The sequence below is a fragment of the Podarcis erhardii genome (assembly GCF_964252035.2).
Source record: "Podarcis erhardii genome assembly, chromosome: Z".
Classification (NCBI taxonomy): Eukaryota; Metazoa; Chordata; class Lepidosauria; order Squamata; family Lacertidae; genus Podarcis; species Podarcis erhardii.
The window spans coordinates 2,506,922-2,531,399 of NC_138504.1; the positions used below are offsets into that span (position 1 = coordinate 2,506,922).

General features: G+C 45.5%; 1 protein-coding gene across 1 annotated transcript in view; it reads right to left on the minus strand.

The window, feature by feature from the left end:
- Positions 1 to 6,230: 6,230 nt before the first annotated feature.
- Positions 6,231 to 24,478, minus strand: part of WDR44 (WD repeat domain 44) — a 51,287-nt gene continuing 33,039 nt past the window's right edge. The window contains exons 10-20 of the mRNA XM_081846858.1: positions 24,220 to 24,371; positions 21,791 to 21,929; positions 21,624 to 21,688; positions 20,338 to 20,451; positions 19,019 to 19,141; positions 16,880 to 17,071; positions 16,508 to 16,609; positions 10,891 to 11,006; positions 10,200 to 10,327; positions 8,585 to 8,716; positions 6,231 to 7,372 (exon numbers count right to left, since the gene is read on the minus strand). Of these exons, the coding sequence (XP_081702984.1) occupies positions 7,278 to 7,372; positions 8,585 to 8,716; positions 10,200 to 10,327; positions 10,891 to 11,006; positions 16,508 to 16,609; positions 16,880 to 17,071; positions 19,019 to 19,141; positions 20,338 to 20,451; positions 21,624 to 21,688; positions 21,791 to 21,929; positions 24,220 to 24,371 (1,358 nt within the window). The 3' untranslated portion in view covers positions 6,231 to 7,277. The remainder of the gene's footprint in view (positions 7,373 to 8,584; positions 8,717 to 10,199; positions 10,328 to 10,890; positions 11,007 to 16,507; positions 16,610 to 16,879; positions 17,072 to 19,018; positions 19,142 to 20,337; positions 20,452 to 21,623; positions 21,689 to 21,790; positions 21,930 to 24,219; positions 24,372 to 24,478) is intronic.

Consider the following 24,478-nt stretch of genomic DNA (forward strand, 5'->3'; position numbering starts at 1 on the left):
TGAAATGAGTTCAGCGAGTGCATTGACCAGAACAGCACCTTCATTACTAGTTTTATTCATTTCCCACTTTGATGACTTCATTTCTGCTCACATGTACAACTTACTGCTTGTAAACCACTTCAGTAAAGAACATAGCATAAGAACCTAAGAAGAGCCTGTTGGATGAGGCCAATGGCCCATCAAGTCCAGCATCCTGTTCTCACAGGGGCCAACCAGGTGCCCATTGTGGGAAACATGGAAGCAGGATCCGAGCACCAGAGCAGCCTCTCCCCTTGTGTGGCTTCCAGCAACTGGGACTGAGGAGCATTGCTGTTTCTGTGAAGGCAGAGCGGAGCCATTGTGGCTGGCAGCCATTGATTGCTTCCTTCTCCATGAATTTGTCCAATCCTCTTTTAAAGCCCTGTAGGTTGCTGGCCTCCCAAGGGAGTGTGTTTCATAGTTTATGCACCACATAGTTTATGCTCCCAACATTCAGCTCCATTGATGTCCAGGAGTTCTGGTGTCACGTGAGAGAAAAACTATTCACTTTCTCCAAATCATGAATAATTTTATAAGTTTCTATCGTATCCCCTCTTACTCATCTTTTCTCTAAACTAAAAATTCCCAAAATTGTGCAGCTTTTCTTCATTAGCCTAAGTAGTTAAGTTTAAGCAAGATGAAGAAAGCAGTATTCAAATATACTTAATGAAACCAGTGGTATATTCAAATTGCTGCACACGGGCACATCTTTACAGCATGTCTATGGTAGAAATATTAAGAAGCTTAAGCTGTTAAAAGGCTTTCTTCAGGGAATTCCCGGGACTTTTAGCTATGTGTTGAGAAGTGTTGTCAAAGTGTTGTCTCTCCCTCCACTGCTGAATATTCCAGGTACGGGGGCTTTGTAAGTAGCACCACCGCATTTAAACAGCTCCAAAAGTGTTTGGATAATTAGTGTTCTATTGAAAGTGAAAAGGATTTCAAGGAAGGGAATCACCCATGAAATCGCCCATATGTCTTCCACACTAGCAAACTCATGATCCAACTGATGGCTCTTGTGAACCATCCACAGAAAGCTTGGGGGGGGGAGTACAAAAATATCTTAAAGGGGGGGTGAAGCCCTCAAAAGCAGGTCCCTAAGGACAAGGAGGGACACGGGTGGTGCTGTGGTCTAAACCACAGAGCCTAGGGCCTGTCGATCAGAAGGTCGGCAGTTTGAATCCCCGCGACGGGGTGAGCTCCCATTGCTCAGTTCCTGGTCCTGCCAACCTAGCAGTTCAAAAGCACAAAAGTGCAAGTAGATAGGACTTCCGGGTTGGCGCCTCTGACAATGGCAGAATTCCTCTGATCGGGAGGAATTTGCTCCGTGGAAATCAGGGTCTGGCCGCCACGGCGAAGGTGGAGACCCACTAAAAATCACAGGCGGGAGAAGCCTGTGAACGTGGGATTCGGCTGGCACCTTTTGCGCCTCCCCTACTCGCGGGGAGACCCGGTTTCGGGGATCCGGAGCGACGTGGGGTGAGCGGCGCGGTGCTTCGAATTGACTGCTTCTTTCACGGAGTGAAGCCGCACTGCTGTTGCCGGAGAGCGCTGACTTTTTCCTGTGGACAATTTGATCCTAAACAACTACCCGTGAGTAGAACGGAAAACTGGATTTTTAAACATCTTAATTTGGCACCAAAATGGGGAGGTTTCAAACAGGAAGTCCGCCTCCCCCTTTTGTAAATAGATTGAAGCAAAGAGCTTGCAAGCTAAAGTCTTGGAAAGTCCTCTGTAAAGGATTAAACTTCCATCGGCTAAAATCATTAAACCCCCCTTGGAAGCAGGAGAAGAGGGGGGAAAATTTGGGATCGCGTAAGCCTGCAGGAGAGAGTGAAGAAAGTTAAATTATCACCGCTCTGAACCTGGAAACGGGCTGCTAGTAAGGCTGACGTTTTGGGAAAGTTCATTGACTGTGAATAAAACGTATCTTGACAGCTAGTTAAATAAGAGAAATACATTGTTTCCATTGTCTCCTTCTGCGTTTAAAAAGGAGTAAAAGTAACTGAAAATTGAAACTAATTTTATTGCTTGAACTGTGCTTAAAAGGATTGATACAAATAGAAATTGTTTCCCTCTAGAGGGAGCCTTTGAAACTGTTACAAGAGTTGAGCTGGTGGAATCTCCAGCTGCAAGATAAAAAACCGTGAGAACCAGGGATTGACCTTGGATAGGTTAAGAATGTCGACAGAAGAAGCCTTAGTGATTGCATTATGTAAGATAAGTGATTCATTGGAACAGCTCCACAAGAAGACGGATTTGATGACTATTAAAATTGATAACTTGGGACAAAAAGTGACTAATTTGGGACAAAGAGTGAACATCTATACAGAAGCCATTTAGGAATCGATGCAGGAATCTACTTTGGCGTGGCAGGCTGTGGAGAAGGCGAGGGAGAAAGTTGTTGTTGTTGAACCTAAAGTAATACGGGTGGAGAGGGAGAGAGCCCCAGCCTTACAGAGGCAATGTGATGACTATAAGTTGTTGCCTTCTATGATTGAATTCAAAGAAGGTCAGATTTTGAGGATTGGAGCCCTGCTTGGACTGGAGATGGAAAGTTGGATAGATCACCTCATGCAGGGATTTACTGACCTTTGGGACCTGGACCTGGGTCAGGAGGAGATTGGAGTTGTGGGGACTTTCAGATTTGGAGGGATTTTGAAACACGTCCTGAAATATCTTTTGGATTTTAGTTTTAATTATGGAGATTTGGCTGACCTGTCGAGAAGGAATAAAAACATTGCTAGGTCGGAGCTTCCCCAAGATCTACTCTTCAGCATCAAAGGAAGGAAATTAAGAACAAGATCAGCAGAAGACAAAGTAAAGTGCATGTATAAATATAAAGAAGACCTGCAGAAGGGACTTGGAAAAGAGTTAAGAGCCTCGGACAGAAGATCACCAGGTTGATGAACTATATGGAATTGACGGAAATGACTGGCAGAATCCGAGACCAGGGAGAAGAGACGGTGGAAGAAGATTGGAAAAAGATAGATCCCTTCATGCAGGGATTTACTGACTTTTGGGATTTGGACTTGGGTCGTGAGGAGATTGGAGCTGTGGGGGCCTTTGGATTTGGAGGAATTTTGAAACATGTCCTGAAATACCTTATGGATTTTAGATTTAACCATGGAGATTTGGTTGACCTGTCGAGTAGGAATAAAAGCATTGCTAGGTTGGAGTTTCCCCGAGATCTGCTCTTCAGTATCAAAGAAAGGAAAATAAGAACAAGATCAGTAGAAGACAAAGTAAAGTACATGTATAAATATGAAGAAGACCTGCAGAAGGGACTTGGAAAAGAGTTAAGAGCCTCGGACAGAAGATCACCAGGTTGATGGACTATTTGGAATGGACGAATGACTGGCAGTATCTGAGACCAGGGAGAAGAGATGGTGGAAGAAGATTGGAAAAAGTTTTAAAGTTTATTTTCAGAAATAGAAATATTGTAAAATTACTGAGTGTTAGAAAAATGTTGGAATGAAATCTTATGGCTTTAGTTGAAATGTTATAAGGAGTTAAGCATAAATAAGCATTATAGTATTAATGGAAAATAAGGGTAAAGATAAGTTAAGATATTTATATGACAGAAAATAGAGAAAGATGGAAAGGAATTGCTGAAACAATTAATAGAAGTGGAATACAAAAAGGGAGGTGAGAGGCGGTCGATGAAACAAGGGTATGAAAGATAGACTACTGAAATGGTATAATGTATGTTTTTAAATTGTTTTTGTTTTGTTTTGTTTAGGTTAATGTTGTGTTTTGTATTGTTTATATATTGTATTGTATTGTTTTTCCCTTGTTTTTTTTCTTTTTGTCTCTTTTCTTCTCTTTCCTTTTTGTAAGTTTTAAAAGTAATAAATATTATTTTTTTAAAAAGGAAAAAGTTTAAAGTTTATTTATAGAAATATTGTAAAATTAATGAGTGTCAGAAAAATGTTGGAATGAAATTATAAATAAGGCTTTAGTAGAAATGTTATAAGGAGTTAAGCATAAATAAATATTATAGTATTAATGGAAAATAAGGTTAAAATAAGATAATTATATGACAGAAAATATAGAAAGATAGAAAGGAATTGCTGAAACAATTAATAGAAGTGGAATACAAAAAGGGAGGTGAGAGGAGGTTGATGAAACAAGGGAATGAAAGATAAGGCATTGAAATGGTATGATGTATGTTTTTAATTTGTTTTTGCTTTGTTTTGTTTAGTCTAATGTGTTAATGTTGTGTTGTGTACTGTTTATATATTGTATCGTATTGTTTTCTTTCTTTCTTTTGCTTCTTCTTTTTTCCTTTCTTTTGCTTCTTTATTGTAAGGTTTAAAAGTAATAAATATTATTTTAAATAAAAAAATAAACAAAAGTGCAAGTAGATAAATAGCGGGAAGGTAAACGGTGTTTCTGTGCGCTGCTTTGGTGTGTTCTCAGTATCCACCCACTGTAATTTGTTTGACCCGTTTTTGATTTCTGAATTTTAAATTGTTGCAACATGGTTGTTGTTTATTGGATTTAATAAACAAGCAAACAAATAACGAAATAGTCCCCATACTATCCTTCCACAAACAGAAATGGCACTCCCCACCCCAGGTTTTATAAATAGTCCAGCAATGCAAATGGTCTTCTAATTGCTTTACAACAGGCTTCCCCCAACTGGCGCCCTCAACAGCTGTGCTGGCTGAGATTGATGGGAAATATAGTGCAAGTATCTGCAGGGCACCAAGTTGGAATACAGTGATACCTCAGGTTAAGAACTTAATTCGTTCCGGAGGTCCGTTCTTAACCTGAAACTGTTCTTAACCTGAAGCACCACTTTAGTTAATGGGGCCTCCTGCTGCCACCGCACCACCGGAGTACGGTTTTTCTTCTCATCCTGAAGCAAAGTTCTTAACCCGAGGTACTATTTCTGGGTTAGCAGAGTCTGTAACCTGAAGTGTCTGTAACCTGAGGTACCACTGTACCTAATTTAGACGAGGGCTGGAGAACCTTTCACCTTCCAGATGTTGCTGGACTCGCCTCCCACCCGCCATGGACGACCAGGTTCCACAGCCCTCCTTCAGACCATTCTGAATTTCAGACCCTTTTTGGTTCCTGTCTGATATTTTCTGTGAACTCAAAGAAGTTTGAACTTAAACCAGCATGGTACAGATTATCTCGTTTGTATTTTACGCCTCTCAGTTCTAGAACCAGCGCCTGTCTCCACTAGATGGCCCTCTGCGTTTAGAGTTTATGAAGAACATAGCACATAGCACTGTAGAGTGGGAAGCATGTGAGATCTGTAACAAAATGTTGCGGCTTAAGAGGGTTCAGGGTTTCAGCCAGCAAGCTGTACTGTCTTTCAGGAAACCCCATCCCTTTCTGCCTTTTTCCCACAACAGACACTGAATCATCTCAAGTATTACAGGCCAAGGTAAAGAGATGTGTCTTCAGTATTCGCCAAAAGTCGTATCGTTAAAGTGTGACACTGATCTCTGAGGAGAGGGAGTTCCACAACTTAGGGGCTGCCACAGAAAATTTTGAGGGCAAAGGGCCACCAAAGAAGGCCCCCTCTGCCAATCCTAACACCTGTGGGGGTCTGTAGGGAAGGAGACAGTCTCTCAGATATTTGCTGTCTAAATTGTTTACCACTTATATCACTAGCGTGATCACCTTGAGTTGGGCCCCAAAATGAACTGGGAACCTATGTAGCTGTTTTTTAGAACAGGAGTTATATGAGTTCTAAAAGCAACTCCAGTCAGTAATTTGACAACTTAAGTTTCCAAGTCACTTTCAAGTGCAGCCTCACATAGAAGGCAGTGTAATAATCCACTTACCAGTCCTGTGGCCAAGTCATCTCTGTCTAAACATGGCTGTGGCTAGAAATAGGCATTCCTCTTAGCCACCTGAGGCTCGAAGTGACAATGCTGAGTCCCGAGTCTGCCCAGGGTACAAACCTACTCTGCAGGCTCCTTCTGGACAGGCTCCTTCTGGACTCAAGAACTTGGAACACAAACCACCTCTGTGCTTTTAGGACTGAGTTTACCTTTTTGGGCCCATAACCAGTCCATCACTACCTGGGAACACCTGTGTAACACCTCAGCTGAATCTCTAGATTCAGATGGAACAGAGGCACAGAGCTAAGTGTCATCTGCATATTGGTGACACTTCACCAGTTGAAATCAGATGCAACCACCATCTCTGAGCCATGCAAAAAATGATGATGCAATAAAAGGACAAAAAGCAACTTCTCTTTCAACATGTGCAGTTTTAATGATACATCTTTTCTTTCTCCTCTGAAACAGGAACCATCAACAACATTTTATGGGTTGCAAGGCCCCAAAATGTTATTTCATTGGTATATCTTATGAATATTTACAAATACCTTTAAATTCAGTTAGCTCTAAACAAACAAAAAATCAACATTTTTTTTAAACTACAATGCTTTAAAAAATATGTAAACAATTTTATTTTACACTGTTGTAAAATACAAGAATTGTTCCTAATGCAGCTTAATTTTTTTGTTTAAGGTGAGCATAGCCCAGTGCCCATGAATAAGGAATGAGAGACTCTTTCATAGAAATATTGTGCTCCAGTGTGCAATGGAAAGAGAAAGGAAAAGGTATATATTAAGAAAGGAATCTAGAGTGCACAACAATTAGAAGACAAGAGAAATCCACTTTAGAAAACATTGATACATGGTTGCTGCTAACCCATCCAGGCCAAGGGATGGAGGAAGGGCAGAAAAGACCTCACAGAACATTACAGGATCCGGCCACAAATTCAGCTTTGTTAACACAGATTTAGAAATAGATCAGCTTTGCTGGAAACAGGAATCTGGAGAGAGAGACTGCATGACATCTTTGCAAATAATAATAATAAAAATAAAAATCCCCACCCCACCCCACCCTGGGAACCAATAAATTAAATTAAATATTCAGTTAAGCTCAGTTTGGTATGTGTCACCCCCCAAAGGGCAAGTGAATATCTCATTGCCCTTTTCATGCAGAATCCTGTGCATGGCGAACAGTTGCTTAGCAAAATAATTTTTCAGAGAAATGCAACACTGAGTTGCTGTTTTGACCACGTCATTTATGGGCCTCTCTTTCTATTCTAAAAGCTGGGGGGAGTTAATAGTTGGGATGCTGCTTCCCCAGGAGGTCTGATGGAGCAGCTTTAAGTGAGAGTTCAAAAGATAAGCTAACCCTCGAACTCTATATTATACTTTGCTTCTCTGATCACATGATTCATACCCAGGTACCATTCATCATGACGCTGTCGAGTTACCAATGATTTCAAGATGTGTTTTTCTTCTTGTTGATGAAGACTTTGATGGCTCCGGTAAAGTCAGCTGACAGAAGCACTTCTGTGTGATCTGTCTTCAAAGCTCCTTAAAAGGGCAGAAGAAGCTGGTTTAGGAAATGGCACCAGGCATGAGATAGCAGACAGCAAACAGGTTAGGGGAGGGAAGCTCAGCTCTGCATGCACAGGGGTCCAACATCCCATCCCTGGCATCTGCAATGGGTGATGGGAAAGACCCTGGAGAGCTACTGCCAGCCAGAGTAGACAGCACTGCACAAGATAGGCCACATTCATCAGAGACTAGGAAAACACTAGTCGTTCACTTAACCCTGCTTTCTGCATATGCCTCAAGGCAGCTGGTTAAATAAAAGCACACAATAAAAGCTATAAAACACACACACACAATAAGAAGAAATCTAAACTCCAATTAAAAGGGGGCAACTGGAAGCAGCCTGGAAGGCCAAATCCAGTTAAGGCTCCAAGAGAACACAATGGACTACTCCTGTGTCTGAAACAGAACAACGAAGGTCATCAGGCTGAGAGTGGGCAATCCAGCGTCTAGATGTCACCACTCCAACAGTCATCTGCCTAAGCCCCAAGGGCAGCCTCCCAAAACTGATGGACAGATTGGAAGACTGTCTTCTCCAGTATTAGGCAGCCCAGCACCTGGCCTTCATCCTCAAGAGGTAATCGCGGAAAAAGCCCAAGCACTGTGTCCTTTCCTTGATGGTTGAAAGCAGAGTTGAAAGCAATTCCCTAGAAATAAGCATGACTTGTGTCATCTGCTCAATAGCACAGAAGCATCATTTACAGCCCTCCACTGACATCTTTTCAAGGGTCTTCTAGTCCTTCACTCAATCATTCACCTTCCCATTGTTTAACAGATGGAGAAGTTACTTGTGCAGTGTGGGAGAGGAGAAATCACTCCGGATAACAGAACAGGGGAGGCAGGGAGAGAGAGAGATGAAGGGCCAGTCCTGAGAGCAGCCCTCTCAGGACTCAAAAGGAGCTGCTTGAAATCCCCAGCAGCAAGAGAAATCCACTAAGTTCAATTCAGAATCCTTCATTTCCCATTGACTCCTGTTCTCCCTTCTCATCTTATTCAGTCCTAGTATTCACACAACACTGAGCTCTCCGAAGTAGCTTATAGGTGAAATCAAACACATTTCAGTTGGGATTACCTACCTAATGGATGCGCTACTTCAAGAGCATTTCCCTGCTCAAGGTTAAGGGTGACCCAGGGCCTGCCACAGAGTGCATTAGTTCTCAAAACCGCACCCCGAGGTGATAGGGCACCTACCAGAAGGAATGGGATCAGTTGATTCAGAATCTTCATTTTTGTTTTCGGGCTCCTGCTTTTCAGGTGTATCCAATGATACCATCAAGCTGGGATTTGGGGCAAAAATGGCAGATGTGACCACTGCGTTATGTGCTACAAAGAGAAGAAAAGCAATCAGGACCCACCCTTTGGGAAAAAAAACGCAGGGAAAAGAAGGAGTTCCTTGGAGTATGGAGGTTAATTGTAGGTAATTGGCAGATGCAATGGTGATTTTTAGGGATGGCTCTGATAGGAAGTATTTAAAGCTCCAATTCACTCACAAGGAATTGGTCAGAACAGGGGGAATACACTACATGAATACCCACACAAAAACCTGGTTTGCTTCTGATCCTCGAACACACTCTTGCGACCTTTTTTGTTACTGACATGGAATGTATTCAGTCGCAATTCACAGGTCTGCCAAGCGCTACTCAATTCACCCAGGCCAGCTAACCATCTGCCCAGCCCAGAGACCACATAAGAGCCAATTCAAAGATGCCAGAAGGGAACATGGTCCATGCCTCATAAGCTCCTGGTCACCCGTAACCTTTTCACCTACTGCCTGGATGCCTTCACAAGCACCACCACCCCATCCTAGGATAGTCTAGTCCTACAGAGGCACGTAGCCTTCCTGATCACGTAGAATATGCTGTAACCAAAATTGGATTCGATAGAAAACAACTGTGCCAAGACTTAAACCCACTCCTTTGAATAGCACAAGAAGCTCTAATCAAGCTAAGTGCTTCACAGGGGAAGAATAAGTGGTGTGGTTTTGTCATCAGCCATTCATATTTGGAGAAGACTTCTTCTAGCCACTTCAGGATCTGTAACACTCCCAGACAGGCAGTGTTTTCTTATAAGGGCGGGGGGGGGGGCACCAGTCGCCCTCGAAATGCTGTTGGACTCCAGCTCCCATCAGCCCCAGTCAGAGGATGCAAGTGGTACCCCAGCAGCATCTGGAGGGCGCAAAGTTCCCCAGCTCAGGTTTATACAAGATTTGTGAAGAGCAGCAGGGAAGGGGACTGCGCTACATTTCTAAACGGGGGGAATTTTGTTTTGTTTTAAAATGCAGAAGGGTGGGCAGCTTCTGAAATGGCGACCTCCATACCTGTTGCAGTCTGCTCTACCACCTTTCTGAGACTTGCGGATCAGATCGCTTTTTACATAAGTACGTTTGTACGGCTGGGCAGCAAGCAAGAGGTTTTTGCAGATGTACTGCAGGGGCACTCCCTTTTGGCTCTGCTCTTCCTGTTCAGCGACTATGTTGCCCCATTTTCATTTATCCCAAACAGCTCCATCCTTAACTGGATTGTTCCAGTGGGCTTTACTGGTTACACTGCTGGAGAGGGAAAGGGAGGAGGCTGGATCTGCACAGAGGCCCAAAGCATTCTGGGAGGCCATCTGACTAGCACTGAGGTCAGAACCCATCAACAAGAGGCTGGCCGTTCTTGGGACACAAGCACTCGGTCACTCACAGAGCGCCAGCTTTTCCCTTGGGATACACAAGTCCCCGCCACATGCATGGCTTAAATTAAAGGTCTTGCAACTGAAAGGCAGCAGCTTCAGCTCAAACACTGAGGTGGCAGTGGGGCTTCACCTTTGACACCCTCCCAGAAGTCGTTGCGGTCCCTCCTGACAGAAGTAAACTTGCTTAAATCATGGTAGGTGCTCCAGATGTAAACGTATTTATCTTCAGAACCACTCACGATGTATGTGAAGTCGTGGCTGAGGAATGAGAGAAGAAAAACAATTCCCAATTACTTTCAGTTCATTTTTTCTTGTTCCCATTGCTTCCTCCCACAAGACAGGAAATTCATGGCTTAAAACAAAGTCAAAGGGTACGCTGTGTGTCAATGTTACTTTGCTTATTACTTTCTTATTCTGCCAAGAGCTCAGGGGGGTACACAGGGTTCTCTCCTCCCATATCCCATAATGACCTTAGCTACCCTTTGGGTTTGATGAGTTGGGAGATGGTGACTGGTTCAAGGTCCATGTCTTGACTAGTGGATATTTCAACCCAGATCTCCCCAGTGCTAGCTTGAGATTTCATCTGCTACACTACAGAAGAGACCACGAAAAGCACACAAAAAACAAAATTTCTGAAACGCTTAATTTCAGAAGCAGGCAACATGGTCTGTTCATGTATGTATCTATCTCTACAAATATGCAAAGAGCAACTTAAATCTCCATGATGAAGTCAAGGTGTGCACTGCGTTCTTCTTCCCAGAAAGGGCTGCAGGGGGGAGGGAGTCTAGGAAGTCCTGGCTATGAGCCATTTCTTTCTTTACCTGAAGCTGGCTTTGATCTGGCTGCTGCTGTTGACATAGCCCTTGTATTTCATAGACAGAGACAAGTCTCTCAGGTCATAGAGTCGAATTCGGGAGTCATTTGACGTCACCAAGATCTGGCAAGAAAAGTTTTTTTAAAAAAATCCATCAGCGGAGTGAGTTGAGAAGTAGAAGCTAGACTGGCCTGCCATTTCTGCACTGAGCTTCAGAAATGACCAGAGCTCAGACCTATCCAGATGTCAAACTCTGTTCCCACAGAAGCATTTTTCCACCAAGTGGAAAATGTGTGGGATCTGCTGGCAGTGAGGGAAGAGCACTCTGTACATGCTTAAATGCTCTCCATTACTGATCTAGCTTGCTGAGCAGAACCAAAGTTGAGACAGTTTCTAAATCTTCTCATTGGAGAATCAAAAGGGCTTCTTCCGTGGGTTGACACCCTGAGCATTAGCCGGCCTCTGAATCTCCTTCCAGCCTTTTGAGTTGAGGCACAAAGAGTGGGGGGTGAGGGTTGCTACATACTACCATCAGCTTTGGCACTACTTTTCAGGGTATTCCGAGTTCATGCTCGCTGACATGTTGACATATGGTAAATTAATTGTTAATTGTTGGTTTATGCATGCTGTATTATATTTTTTATTTAATTTGTTACTGTAATACTGTAACAACATTATCAATGCAAACATTAAAAACACATTTTCAAAAACAAAGATCATAGGACAGACAGCATCATTGTGCGCCATAGACCTGGTTTAATATGTGCACCTTCTGAAAGCTCATCCACAAAAATTCAGAAAAGAAAGTTGCCAGCTATACATCTACACAAATGGGCACACCAATGTGGGAGTTCAGAACTTAACTGGTTAAGTGTTCTGAGCTGTGCGTCACTTTCTGACGTCAGCTGTAGAAGCTGGGAGGAGTCTGGGAGGAGACTGATCTTGTTGTTCTCTCTGTGTGTCTTGAGAGAGACGGACATGTTTTAACATGGCTGCAAGCAGTGATGGACAAATGTTTGAATAAAAGCTGTAAATAGACGAAGCTGTCTGTGTATGCTTGCATGGAGCAAGGGAGAAAAAGACTGTTTTACACCGCTGTAAGCTACTCTGCTGAGCCGTGGCCAAAGAGACAGCAGATTTACGTGCGCAGCTAGAAGGAAGCGTGCCGGACGCTGCAAATGACTGATTGAGATCGTAAAGCTGTCTGAGTACACGGCTCAACGATCAAGCTATCAAGATCGTTATCTCGCACAGGTTATGGGAAGGTCAGTAACGCTCGTAAAACAGTCGGTGTGAGCTCCAGGAACGCTTTGAAGTCGGCACGGAAGCTAGCTGGAGGTTGGAAGCTGCATTCCTTGAGTCTAGCCTAATGCCGGGAAGCAGAGGGAGTTTTTGCCTGCTTCCGAGAGACAGTGAGAGCTTCTGATACAGAAAGCTGGCTGGAGCTAAAAGCTGAGACGCAGCTGCTGTCGTTTCTCCACGGAAGGGTGAGGCAGAGAAGCTGTACCTGATCGTAAGTAAGCTTGGGCCCCCTTGGGAGAACGGGAGAATATGGCAGAGAGCCAGGATATGCCGGTGGAAAAGCTCACTTTAAAAAGTTGGGCAACCTGGAGCAGAAGAATAAGGGGCTGGTTCTTGGTCACTGGGCTTTGGGAAGGAAGCCAGTCAGAGCCAGCTGAAGCAGGCTGTGAATCTGCGGTGCCTGGAGATGGCAAGCAGAGAATGCAACAAGAGCTGAATATGCTCAGAGCATGCGTTGATGCTTCACTGAGACCCCATTTGGAAGGTGTACAGACACCAGGGGCTGCCTGGAAGGTGCTGCGAAGTTTGTGTGAAACTGCAGCAGGAGGCCAGGGCCCTGGAGAAGAAATGGAGAGCCCCAAGATGGCTGCGGCCCCAGTTCCCGGTACTTCAGTCTCAAGGAGCACTGTTGAGCAGATCGGGGGGGCGAAGAGTTCCAAAGGCAAGTTTAAGAAACTTTCCACTGTTGCTGAAGCGGAGAGCAGCTTCAGGGCGGGCCAGGCTGGTGGGAGGTGCCGTTCCAGGAGAAGGAAGGCCAGGCCAGCTGGGAGGAGCCCCGGGCAGTGTTTTTCCACTGGAGTACAACGTCTGCATGGCAGTTGCCCCCACCGGAGCACAGAGCCAAGACAGGATGTTTGCAAGGACACTTCTCATGGGAACCAGGCGAGTTTCCATGGCAACAAGACTGGCCAGGCAGGAAGACGTGCAGGTGGTCGTGGTGAACAACAGGAAGAGACTTATCAAGTCTCTGCGAGTATGGCATTGTTCGAAGACGGCAGGATGGAAAGTTTTGAAATGGCCTTTGTTCTTGACTCAGCAGCTAACCGCAACATGGTTCCAGAGACATCTGCAGTCAAGATGGGGAATTGCACGGCAATTCCGGCCGGACAAACTGTTATGTTCGCAAATGGACAGAGAACCCAGATTAAAACTGTCACTAACGTTTTCCTTTCTGTTTTGCAGGAGACGCTGCAGTTTTGTGTTATCCCAGAGGGGGATCATTGTGTGTTATCTGTGCCTTATTTGTTGAAAAAAGGGTTTCAGGTTTGTTTTGAAAATGATGTCTGCACAATCTCCAGAGGAGGGAGGTTACTTGCCACGGTTAAGAAGGGGCAGAATGATCTTTTCATTCTTAAGACGTCTCTTGGGGGTGAGGGGAAGGTTGAGAGAGCACAGGCGCAGCGTGCTACAGTTCCCGACCAGCGTGCTACAGGTCCCGCTCATGTGTCATGTGCTTGTGTTTGGCATGGGAGAACCATTCATGGTTCTGTAGAAGACTTGCAGGTTCTACCCGAGGTTTCCACAGGTTGCAAGATTCGAGATTGCAGAAGTGCCATTAACTGTGACACTTGCAAGCAAGCAAAGGTGAAAGGGTGCAGTTACCCAAAGGTGGAACGGGTAACCACTAAACCTTTTGAGCTGGTTCACATAGATTTGGCAGGTCCTGGCAAGGAACCAAGTCTGGGAGGGGCCAGGTTTCTGCTAACTTTCTTGGATGATTTTTCGCAGACCACCTGGACCCACGGTCTCAAATCCAGGGAGGATGCAGCACAGCTGATCAAGAGCTGGGTTGAGGGGGTGGAACTGAGATTCTCCACCAGGGTTCAAGCGATCGTCAGTGACAGAAATGATAGGTACACTGGTTCTGCTTTGCAGCAGTTCTTTCACAGAAGAGGGATACGTCACACAGTTACTTCACCCAGTAAGAGGGGGGTGGCAGAGCTGAGAAGTGAAGCTCTGGTTAAGGCTGGACAGGTGATGCTGAAAGAAGCCAGGTTACCTCCAAAGTTTTGGCTGGAGGGAATCCGTTGTGTGTCGTTCACCTGGAATCGTGTCTACAACTCACTGGTAGGTGACACACCGTACTCGTTGTTAAATGGCCGCAAACCCCAGGTTCACTTTCTGCGCAAGTTTGGATCTCCTGCGGTTGTCCCTGTGCCTAAGGCTTTGCAAGGGCCAGATGGAGCCAAAGTCCAGAAAATGATCTTCTGTGGGTATGAGCCAGATGCTCGTGCATGGAGATTTGCATATCCGTCAGGTGATCAGAGTAAGGTGCTGATCAGTAAACACGCTGATTTCTGTCAGGAGGATGTAAAGTCAAAGACTCCTGTCAGGCGTGATGTTCTTTCAGAATGTCTCTCTGACCCAGAAGACAGTTCTGATGAGGCAGAGGAAGAAGAGGCTGAGTCTGCTGATGACGACCAGGTCACTGACCAGGGTCAGGAGCAGGGTGGGGTGTCTCCACAAGTTGTTAGGAGAGGACAGCCCAAGAGTGAGCCTAGTTCTCCTGTAAGTGTAATGGAGAGGATTCGAAGACGTTTTAAGTCAGAGGGGGAAACCCGTGATGCAGAGGACACACCTGCTGGTGACAGTGAGCCAGAGGAAACACCAGAGTTTGTGCCTAGGCGATCCAGTCGCACAACCAAGGGTATTCCACCTGAGAGGTACCAGGCCACAGGTACGTGGGTAAGTTTCGCACAGTGCGATTCTGAGAGTTGTGAGGTGATTCCACAGATGCCCAACAGGTGCGCCAAGGTAGGGCGCAAGGCATTGGGGAAGGGATTGATCTCACAAGGTGTTGCTGAAGATGTTACACAGGTTTTGTCAGAAAGCAACGCAAGGGGGTGTGTGGGAGTTCAGAACTTAACTGGTTAAGTGTTCTGAGCTGTGCGTCACTTTCTGACGTCAGCTGTAGAAGCTGGGAGGAGTCTGGGAGGAGACTGATCTTGTTGTTCTCTCTGTGTGTCTTGAGAGAGACGGACATGTTTTAACATGGCTGCAAGCAGTGATGGACAAATGTTTGAATAAAAGCTGTAAATAGACGAAGCTGTCTGTGTATGCTTGCATGGAGCAAGGGAGAAAAAGACTGTTTTACACCGCTGTAAGCTACTCTGCTGAGCCTGAAGCTGGCTTTGATCTGGCTGCTGCTGTTGACATAGCCCTTGTATTTCATAGACAGAGACAAGTCTCTCAGGTCATAGAGTCGAATTCGGGAGTCATTTGACGTCACCAAGATCTGGCAAGAAAAGTTTTTTTAAAAAAATCCATCAGCGGAGTGAGTTGAGAAGTAGAAGCTAGACTGGCCTGCCATTTCTGCACTGAGCTTCAGAAATGACCAGAGCTCAGACCTATCCAGATGTCAAACTCTGTTCCCACAGAAGCATTTTTCCACCAAGTGGAAAATGTGTGGGATCTGCTGGCAGTGAGGGAAGAGCACTCTGTACATGCTTAAATGCTCTCCATTACTGATCTAGCTTGCTGAGCAGAACCAAAGTTGAGACAGTTTCTAAATCTTCTCATTGGAGAATCAAAAGGGCTTCTTCCGTGGGTTGACACCCTGAGCATTAGCCGGCCTCTGAATCTCCTTCCAGCCTTTTGAGTTGAGGCACAAAGAGTGGGGGGTGAGGGTTGCTACATACTACCATCAGCTTTGGCACTACTTTTCAGGGTATTCCGAGTTCATGCTCGCTGACATGTTGACATATGGTAAATTAATTGTTAATTGTTGGTTTATGCATGCTGTATTATATTTTTTATTTAATTTGTTACTGTAATACTGTAACAACATTATCAATGCAAACATTAAAAACACATTTTCAAAAACAAAGATCATAGGACAGACAGCATCATTGTGCGCCATAGACCTGGTTTAATATGTGCACCTTCTGAAAGCTCATCCACAAAAATTCAGAAAAGAAAGTTGCCAGCTATACATCTACACAAATGGGCACACCAACTGAGCAGGCACTTCCATGTGCCACTGCACACACTGCTTGGCAGTAGGATCACAAAGGAGGGCCAGCCCAGCAGATCTCAAGGCATGGGAACTGGCAGTCATTCAGGGCTTTCTAAGTTTGCAACAAAACCATGCATTGGGCCCAGAAGCATATCAGCAGTCAGTATTGTTTGTGCAGGGCTGTGTTACACGGGTTCAAACAGAAGCACCAGGTGCAACTCTGGAGGCTGCACTCGGGACTAGCTGTGGCTTCCACACCATCACTCCAGGTTTGTGAAACTATGCAATGTAGGTAACATTAAATGGACTTGTGGAATTGGACACAATGACCAAAGAGTGCGAGTGTCTTCAAAGTAAGAGGAGCTACCTTGTTTTCTCCTGGCAGTGGCTCAATTCCAGTGATTTTCCTCCCAACTCGATTCCGCCCTCTAGTTGACCGCACGTGGATCTGTGTATGATACTTTAAGTGCTAAAGAGAAATAAAACAAGAAGAAATTCACTGGAATATACACACAGGTTCACCGAGCTCTGCTCTGCATCCTGAAGTGGCCAAAACTGGATTGGAACCCGGAAGCAGCTCAAGGGAAAACAGTTGGTGTTGGCAGTGGGTACTTGAGACACTATTAGTTCCATAAAATGGGGCTTCTTTCTGAATGTTCTGAACCACAGCAACAATCCTACTTACTGGTTGTCTCCCTTGAATGAACCAGGTGGCATCAATTGTGGTAGCAGGGCTTACCTCTGTGTCGTAGAAGATACACCGGCCATCATAGGTGCCAATAACAGCGTATTTGCCATTCTGGCAAAAGTTGGCTGCTGTGATCAGCTTGGTCTGCCCATCCACTTCATTCCAGAGGGCCACTTTTTTGTCAGGAATGTTCCAAAGTCGCAGCTTTCCATCCAGCGAGCCACTTAAGAAGTATCTGTCATCCTAAAAGAGGATAGATGCCACAAGAAATGTGTTATTGGTGGCAACTTCTTTGAGGCCTTCTAATATGTTGTCTTCACCCCCCTGGAAATGGACACACAGGTACAGGGCCAACTTTGCTCTATTAGAATCTCACCATTCCTGACATTCAGGTCAACTTTGGTGTCTGCATGAGTGCAAATTCATGGGCTTGTTGTACATCACACATTCTCAAACATGCAAACTGAGGTTGGTAGGTCCCACAGGCACCATCTTAAGATAGATACAATGTGTATCTTGATAACTCTTTCATGTACCCTTACTCATAGAAGCACAGAATTGTAGAGTTGGAAGGAATGCCAAGGGTCATCCAGTCCAACCCCCTGCAATTCAGGAATGACAGATAAATGATCTCTGACAGATGCCCATCCAACCTCTGCTTACAAACCTCCAATGAAGGAGAGCCCACCGCCTTGTGAGGTAGTCCGTTCCACTGTTGAATACATCTTACCATCAGAAAGTTCCTCCTGATGTTCCAGCAGGAATCTCCTTCCTTGGCATTTGAATCTATTGGTTTGGGTCCTGCCCTCTGGAGCAGCAGAAAACAAGCTTGCTCCATCTTCCATGAGACAGCCCTTCAGATAACTGAAGATGGCTATCTTATCACCTCTCTGTGTTCTCTTCTCCAGGCTAAACAAAGAGCAGGAAGCATGGAGAAGAGGATAGCTTCCAGGTTGTCCATTGAAAGTGCAGTAAGAGAGGGAAGGAGAACACCGTTCCAATGAAGAAAGGGCGAGCTAGGAGTGACAAGAGGCAGACCGAGGAGGATGCCTCTTGCCAGAAACTGCAGCACAGCGCAGGGCCTAAATACTGCGTTATTTCCTGCACATCTGCAGCTCACCCAAGAAGTCCGGACAAGGGTGGTCCAGAAGCCCCAGCTGGTGCTGCAGTTGGTGTGTAGGTTTGCCCTTGAGGAGGAAAGTGGAGCTGAAGGGGGAGTGGGATGCTCCAGGAGCACCCTGCAGCTGGTAAGTTGGGGGGGGGGTCACTAAGAGGAGGAGGAATGCAGAGAAGCAGCAACAGCGGCTGCAACCAGAACAAGTTATGGGTCAAGAGGAGCGGCAGAAGAAATGGGAAGCAGAGGCGTCAGTGCTCGGGTCCAGGTAGCACAGAAGGAGCAACAATGCTGCCAGACCTCAAGGCAAAAGGTGGCCAACCAGAGGTGGCAGGGGGGACAGACCCTGGTTGAAATTCTGAGGCTGCCTTGGTGTGGGGCGACTGGGCGCCGCTTGGTTCCAGTGGGTTTTAGATTTCCATGGAGCCTGGGGGAAAGAGGGGAGCTGATGACCCCCAGCCTCTGATCTGTTTCTTTCTTCTTTCATTTCCTCGGACACTTGCACATGGGAGAGGTTGAGCTGGCAATCAGGAGGTGCTGCTTCACAGGAAAGAGGAGGTGGTGGAGACGACTAGGGAGACGCTGGAGGTTTTGTGCAAGCCCACAGAGGAGGGAGAGGACGCAACAGCAGCACCAGTGTCCACCATGGACTTTGGGGGGTGGGGTGGAGATGGGCCTGGTTTTAGTGCATGGTTTTAGTGGACTGACCTGCAGGGACACAGCATGATAGGCTCCACAGGGGTGGGTGGGGAGAGGGAGGGCCCATCCTTGAGACAGTTATGGTAAGGCTGTGGAGAGGGGGTAGGATTGTACAGAGCAGGTGGCATGGAGAGAGAGGGTGGGGTGTGCAGGGATGTCCGTGTTTATCCTGGTGGCACAGTGTGGTTTGGAATGTATTTTTGAAGTGTGTTTTATTGTCTATGGTGCTAGTTTTAGTGCTTAATAAAGCCTATTGTAAACACCTTATCATCCTGGCCCCCTCTCCTCTCCACAACTTCCAGCTTGACACACAAACTCAATCCTCTATTCATATTTAAAATTCAAAACTGGGTTAGAAACGAGGCCATCTCCCTTACCCGTGGATGGAAGGCTATAGCCGTGACGAAGTCAATGTGCTGGAAACAGCAGAGGCACTCTCGCCTGGATATGTGCCAGAGCCTGACTGTCTTATCCATAGAAGAAGAGAGTAGAAAGTAATTCTGGGGGGGATCAAAATGGCATGCATTATTTCTGAGGCGTATAAAATATAAAGAGAGTGCAGAGCCCTGATGCAATCTACTGTTAAGTTTCATCTATTCGGCATGGAAGAGATCTCTCTCATTGCTTGCAGTTCAGCAAAAAGGGATTGGGGAAAAGAATAAGCCTTCATGCGTGCTAATGATGCGAGTTCACTTCAACTAGTAAGTGCAGCAGCGGCAAACAAACTCTGGTTACAGGACCAGAGAGGTTCTTCCAGGAGATCAGGAATGGTGGAAAGAGTTTGTCTGCCTTTCCTGATATTTCATCACGGCCAACAGCTGCGGAGTGGGTGTGTTACTGGCCTATGGAGAGAACAGCAAAGTACCCCTATCTGGGCAGATAAACTATATGATGATAATGATGATGATGATGATGATGATTTATTTCTTGTACCCCACCCATTTGAGTGGGTTGCCCCAGCCACTCTGGGCATCTTCCAACGAAATATAAAGGGACACAACAAAAATCAAACATTAAAAGCTTGCCGAAACAGGGCTGCCTTCAGATGTCTATGAAAAATTAAGAAAAAAACAAGGACATGAAAAACTGATTTCACTGTTTCTCACGATGTGGATGGGAAATTGTTATCACTACAATAAGCTTGCAACTTATGTTCTGTGGATCGCAACTGAAGCCAAAATAGCATATCATCAAAAGCCAGTGCCAATGTCATTTTCCCCAGAACCCCTCTTTTTTTGCCACGTGCGTAAGTTGTGGGCTTACAGTACAATAAAGTGATGGGCTGGTATTTCTTCTCCTTAAGGCTGCTTCCCCCAACCTGGAGCCCTCCAGGCATTCTGAACTACAACCCCCATCAGATTTGATTATTGGCCACACTGGTTGGGGGGCTAAGGGAGCTGCAGGCCAAAGCATCTGGAGAGCACCAGGTTGGGGAAGGCCGATGTAAGGTCTGCTTCTCTGGCTGCACCCTCCTCTCCTATAAAGTTAGGTGCCTTATTGTGGAATGATCCCAGGTGGGCCACAGCTCAGTGGCAGAACACGTGATTTGAATTAAGAAGGTGCCAGGTTCAACCTCCAGCATTTCCAGGTAGCCCTGGAAATGGCTCCTCTTTGAAACCCCGGAAAAACCTAAACACAACTTGAAAACAAGCAATATATTGCTGCTCCTATTTATGAGAAGTCCAATATGTCTTACTTTAGACCAGGACAAGTCCAGGAGATCTGCCGTGTGACCTTTGTATTTGCAGAATGGCCGCTGGCGAAATGGTGTGTTTTTATCATCAGGGTCCTCATCGGCCCCACTGCAAACCTAACAAACAGATATACAAGAACTGTGAGACGCAGGAGGAACAGAGAGTCCCAAGTGCATTGAGAATCCGCAATTAGGGATCCTGTCAATAGCAGGAGTTACATTCCCACTGAAAGGAAAGGTGCTCTGGAGCTCCATTAGCACACTACAGCTCCTGTTCCTGAATTGGGGAAGTGAATGCCAGCATGTTTTTAAAACCTCTATCCCTGCAAACAGTGAGGACTAGGAACTTGCTTTAAATAAAAGGCAGGTGGAGTGATGATTTTGGACTAGTCACTGTCCTCTGCCACAACATGAAAAATGCTTGGGAAAACTCTGACAACACTGGAGACAAGTTGCCCAGATGTAGATATGTACTTATCAAGAAAGCAAGCCCAGTGACTCTGCATGCAGAATGGAGCTCTCTCTACACTCTTGCTGCAAGCTTTTGCATCCCTGCTTCTCCTCCTTGCCTGCTGTATCTCTTCAGTAAGATAATGTGCACTATCAGCCTCACCTTTAAATAAGCTTGTGGAAGGTAATTGTTAGGTTAGGAAACTCAGACAGCAAGTGGAGCACTTAATTACCTCCAGCAATCAAATCCAAAGTCATGCTAAGAAAGCAGCATTAATTACGCAGATGTCAGGAGAAAGATGTGATGTCCTTAATAACCTACTATCAAGTTAGCTTTGGGTATTCTACAACCCCTCCCTCCCATGTTGAATGGTTTCTACCTCTGGTGATTTGTGCCTGAATGAGATTTAAACCAGGAGACCTGTGCCCCTTACAGTCAAGGCCTCCAAAGAGCAAACCACAGGGTGATGGAGTGGAAGGGGAAGGGTCCGTAAGTCATGGGAAACTACTGGATTATTGTGTCACACCCCCCCCCCCCCGAGGACATATTTCAGTATACTTGTCTTATAGAAGATAACATGGACCACAGCTCATATTGCCAATCTTCTTTATTACTTTAGAACTTCCAAAATAGAAACTTGCCCTGAACATAAGAGTGATCATGCATTCTAGAGAATAACTGTATTCTCTTTTGAGATGATGAGCTGTTTAACATGTCTGTTTGCATTATTTGTGTGTGGCAGGAAAATGTTTTTCCCGTCGTTTTTCTTGGTTCTTCCCCTTAAATAAAAAATTATTTAATGCTAAAAAACAAACAAAAAAACCAAGGTCCAACTTACTCCCATATCGTTATCTGACTTTGAAGAATTCAAACTCTCTTGAGATGGGGAGGGAGACACGCGACCTGAAACACAACCGGGGGGGGGGGGGAGAGAATTACAGCTTCCTTTCAAATAAGCAATTGTTTACTTGGTTTTCTACCTTCCAAGGAAGGAGCAGGCTGTACCTTCTGTGTTGTACTTCATCCGCATGTTATTGAAGTAATCGAAAGCATTCTTCAGCACCCAGATCCTCACCACATTGTCCTGACCCGCTGACGCAAGCAAACGGCCACAGTGTGAGAACTTCATTGTCCAAACGGCGCCCTGTTGAGAAAAGCAACACCTGTCAGGCTAGGAACACTGGCACTTCTACCATCAGGTCCATGCTTCAAACCAGAGACTGGTCACATACAAACAGTGTTAAAATGCCCATTATTTAATTGTTAACCTGCCTTTCATCCAAAAGCTCCACTGTGATGCATATAGGTTCTCCGCCCCACCCCCCCAACAGCCCTATGAAGTATGCTGGGCTGAGTGTGCATCTGTGTGACCAGCTAACATCATCTAACAAGCTGCATGGCTCAGTGAGGATATCTACCAGGGCTTTCTCAATCCTGGCCTGACACACGGAGAGGTGCAGAGATTAGCATACAACACAGACCCCACTCCCACAGGTGTACAAACAGGACATTAGGGAGTAAAATAAGTGAGAGGAGTGTCTCTTGTGAATGAATTTTAGTGGCTGCTCAAAAAAACACAACACAGTTCAATTTTTTATTTTTATATAACTTATAATAAGAAGCTTTGAATGGTATAGTGGTACCTCAGGTTACAGACGCTTCAGGTTACAGACTCCACTAACCCAGAAATAGTACCTTGGGTTAAGAACTTTGCTTCAGGATGAGAACAGAAATCGTGAGGTGGCAGAGGGAGGCCCCATTAGCTAAAGTGGTACCTCAGGTTAAGAACAGTTTCAGGTTAAGAAAGGACCTCCAGAACGAATTAAGTTCTTAACCTGAGGTACCACTGTATTTCGAAAAGTGGAATATTAATAATAAGCCTGCCCTGACTAGGACAATCTTATTTGTTTATCTAAAATATTTATATATCACCCTTCCTCAAATTCCAAGGTGGTCTGCAAAAATATTAACAACAGATATATAATTAAACAATAACAATTAATTAGTTTAGTCCGGCACAGCCGACCTAACTCTACTGCCCAGCTCAAAAGAGCCACACTCTCCATCCTTGACCCTGCCCTGCAAGCCCCGCACTCCACTAGCGGACTTAACCTTCCCACATCAGAGGAACTGCTGCAGGCAACAGAAGCTGTTCTATGGTTCATATTATTTTTAAAGAAGTCTTTGGTGCACCTAAACCACTTCATACTACACGTTCTCCTAATGAGTTCCTGGGTCATGTGTCCTGCGGTATCTTCCCTGCCTTTCAATTCATTTTAAAAATCACTTTTTAGGGTACCACAGGAATCTAATTTACCCTTGTCAAAATGAATGTGAAAGTCAAAATAACCAATGCCTAAGCTAACTGCAGCCCATTATAACCCAGCAATTTCTTAATGTTGCTTTGAAGGAAGTTTTAAGTTAGCACAGGCTTCCTCAACCTCAGCCCTCCAGTTGTTTTGAGACTACAATACCCATCAACCCTGACCACTGGGTCCTGCTAGCTAGAGATCATGGGAGTTGCAGGCCAAAAACGTACGAAGGGCTGAGGTTGAGGAAGCCCGAGTTAGCAGTTTTTGGTACCTGTAACCCAGTGCTCTTGAGGTGGTATTCCCCCCCTTGTGGCCCCCCTTCCCCAGCCATCCACTAGTACAAAAATGCCCATTACAAGAGCAAGGGCCTGCTAGACCTCCTCAAGAGTAAATTTTGTCCTAGGTGTTCATTCTGCTCCATGTTGGTCTTACCTTGATACAGGAGTTAACGCTCTTCTACTGCAAGATTGTAGTACTTATTGCTTACCATATTTTTTGCCCTATAGGATGCACTTTTCCCCCTCCAAAAATGACGGGGAAATGTGTGTGCGTCCTATGGGACGAATGCAGGCTTTCGCTGAAGCCTGGAGAGCGAGAGGGGTCGGTGCGCACCGACCCCTCTCGCTCTCCAGGCTTCAGGAAGCTATCTGCAAGCCTCGCGTGCCCGGCGGGAGGTTCCGCCGGGCATGCAAGGCTTGGGGCGGCAGCCTGCACAAGGCTTGCAGGCAGCAGCCTGTTCTGGGGGCTGGGGTCGGGGGAAGCTTGGGCTTCCCCCGTGCCAGCGGGGGAAATAATTCCCCCCCTTTATTTTCCCCCTCCCCCCCAAAAAATCTAGGTGCATCCTATGGGGCGGTGAGTCCTATGGGGCGAAAAATACGGTATTTATAATGTTCTTCGGGGGGAGGGGTGCCTACTATATTCCCGGTATTTTGCCTAGGCATATTCCAACCTGTTTCTTTCCTTCTGGTACGTGTCATTCACTGTTTCTCTGCCATTTTCTCTTCCAGAGATTCCTGAAAGCCTAATGAGGAATTTAATGGCTTCTGTGGGATCCCAATGGCAGATTGATACCGCCAGGTGGAGCAGAATGGTTTGTGAGTGGAAGCAAAAACCGCAACCTACCATATGCTCTCCACTGAGATCCTGGACAACTTTAATTTGCTCAAAATCAAACGGCCCCTTGAAGCCATGCGCCGCCTTGAATTTCACTGGCCTGGTATACGGCATGCCTTCATCATCGCTTGAGGATGGGTCATCTTGATCAGTGTGGAATACTAGGAAGAAAACGAGTGCCTGGAATCAAAGCCTATTACCTTCTGCAAAACTCCAACTGGCTGAAAGCAAAGGCCCGGATGGCTTTACGGCAAAATATTATAAGATA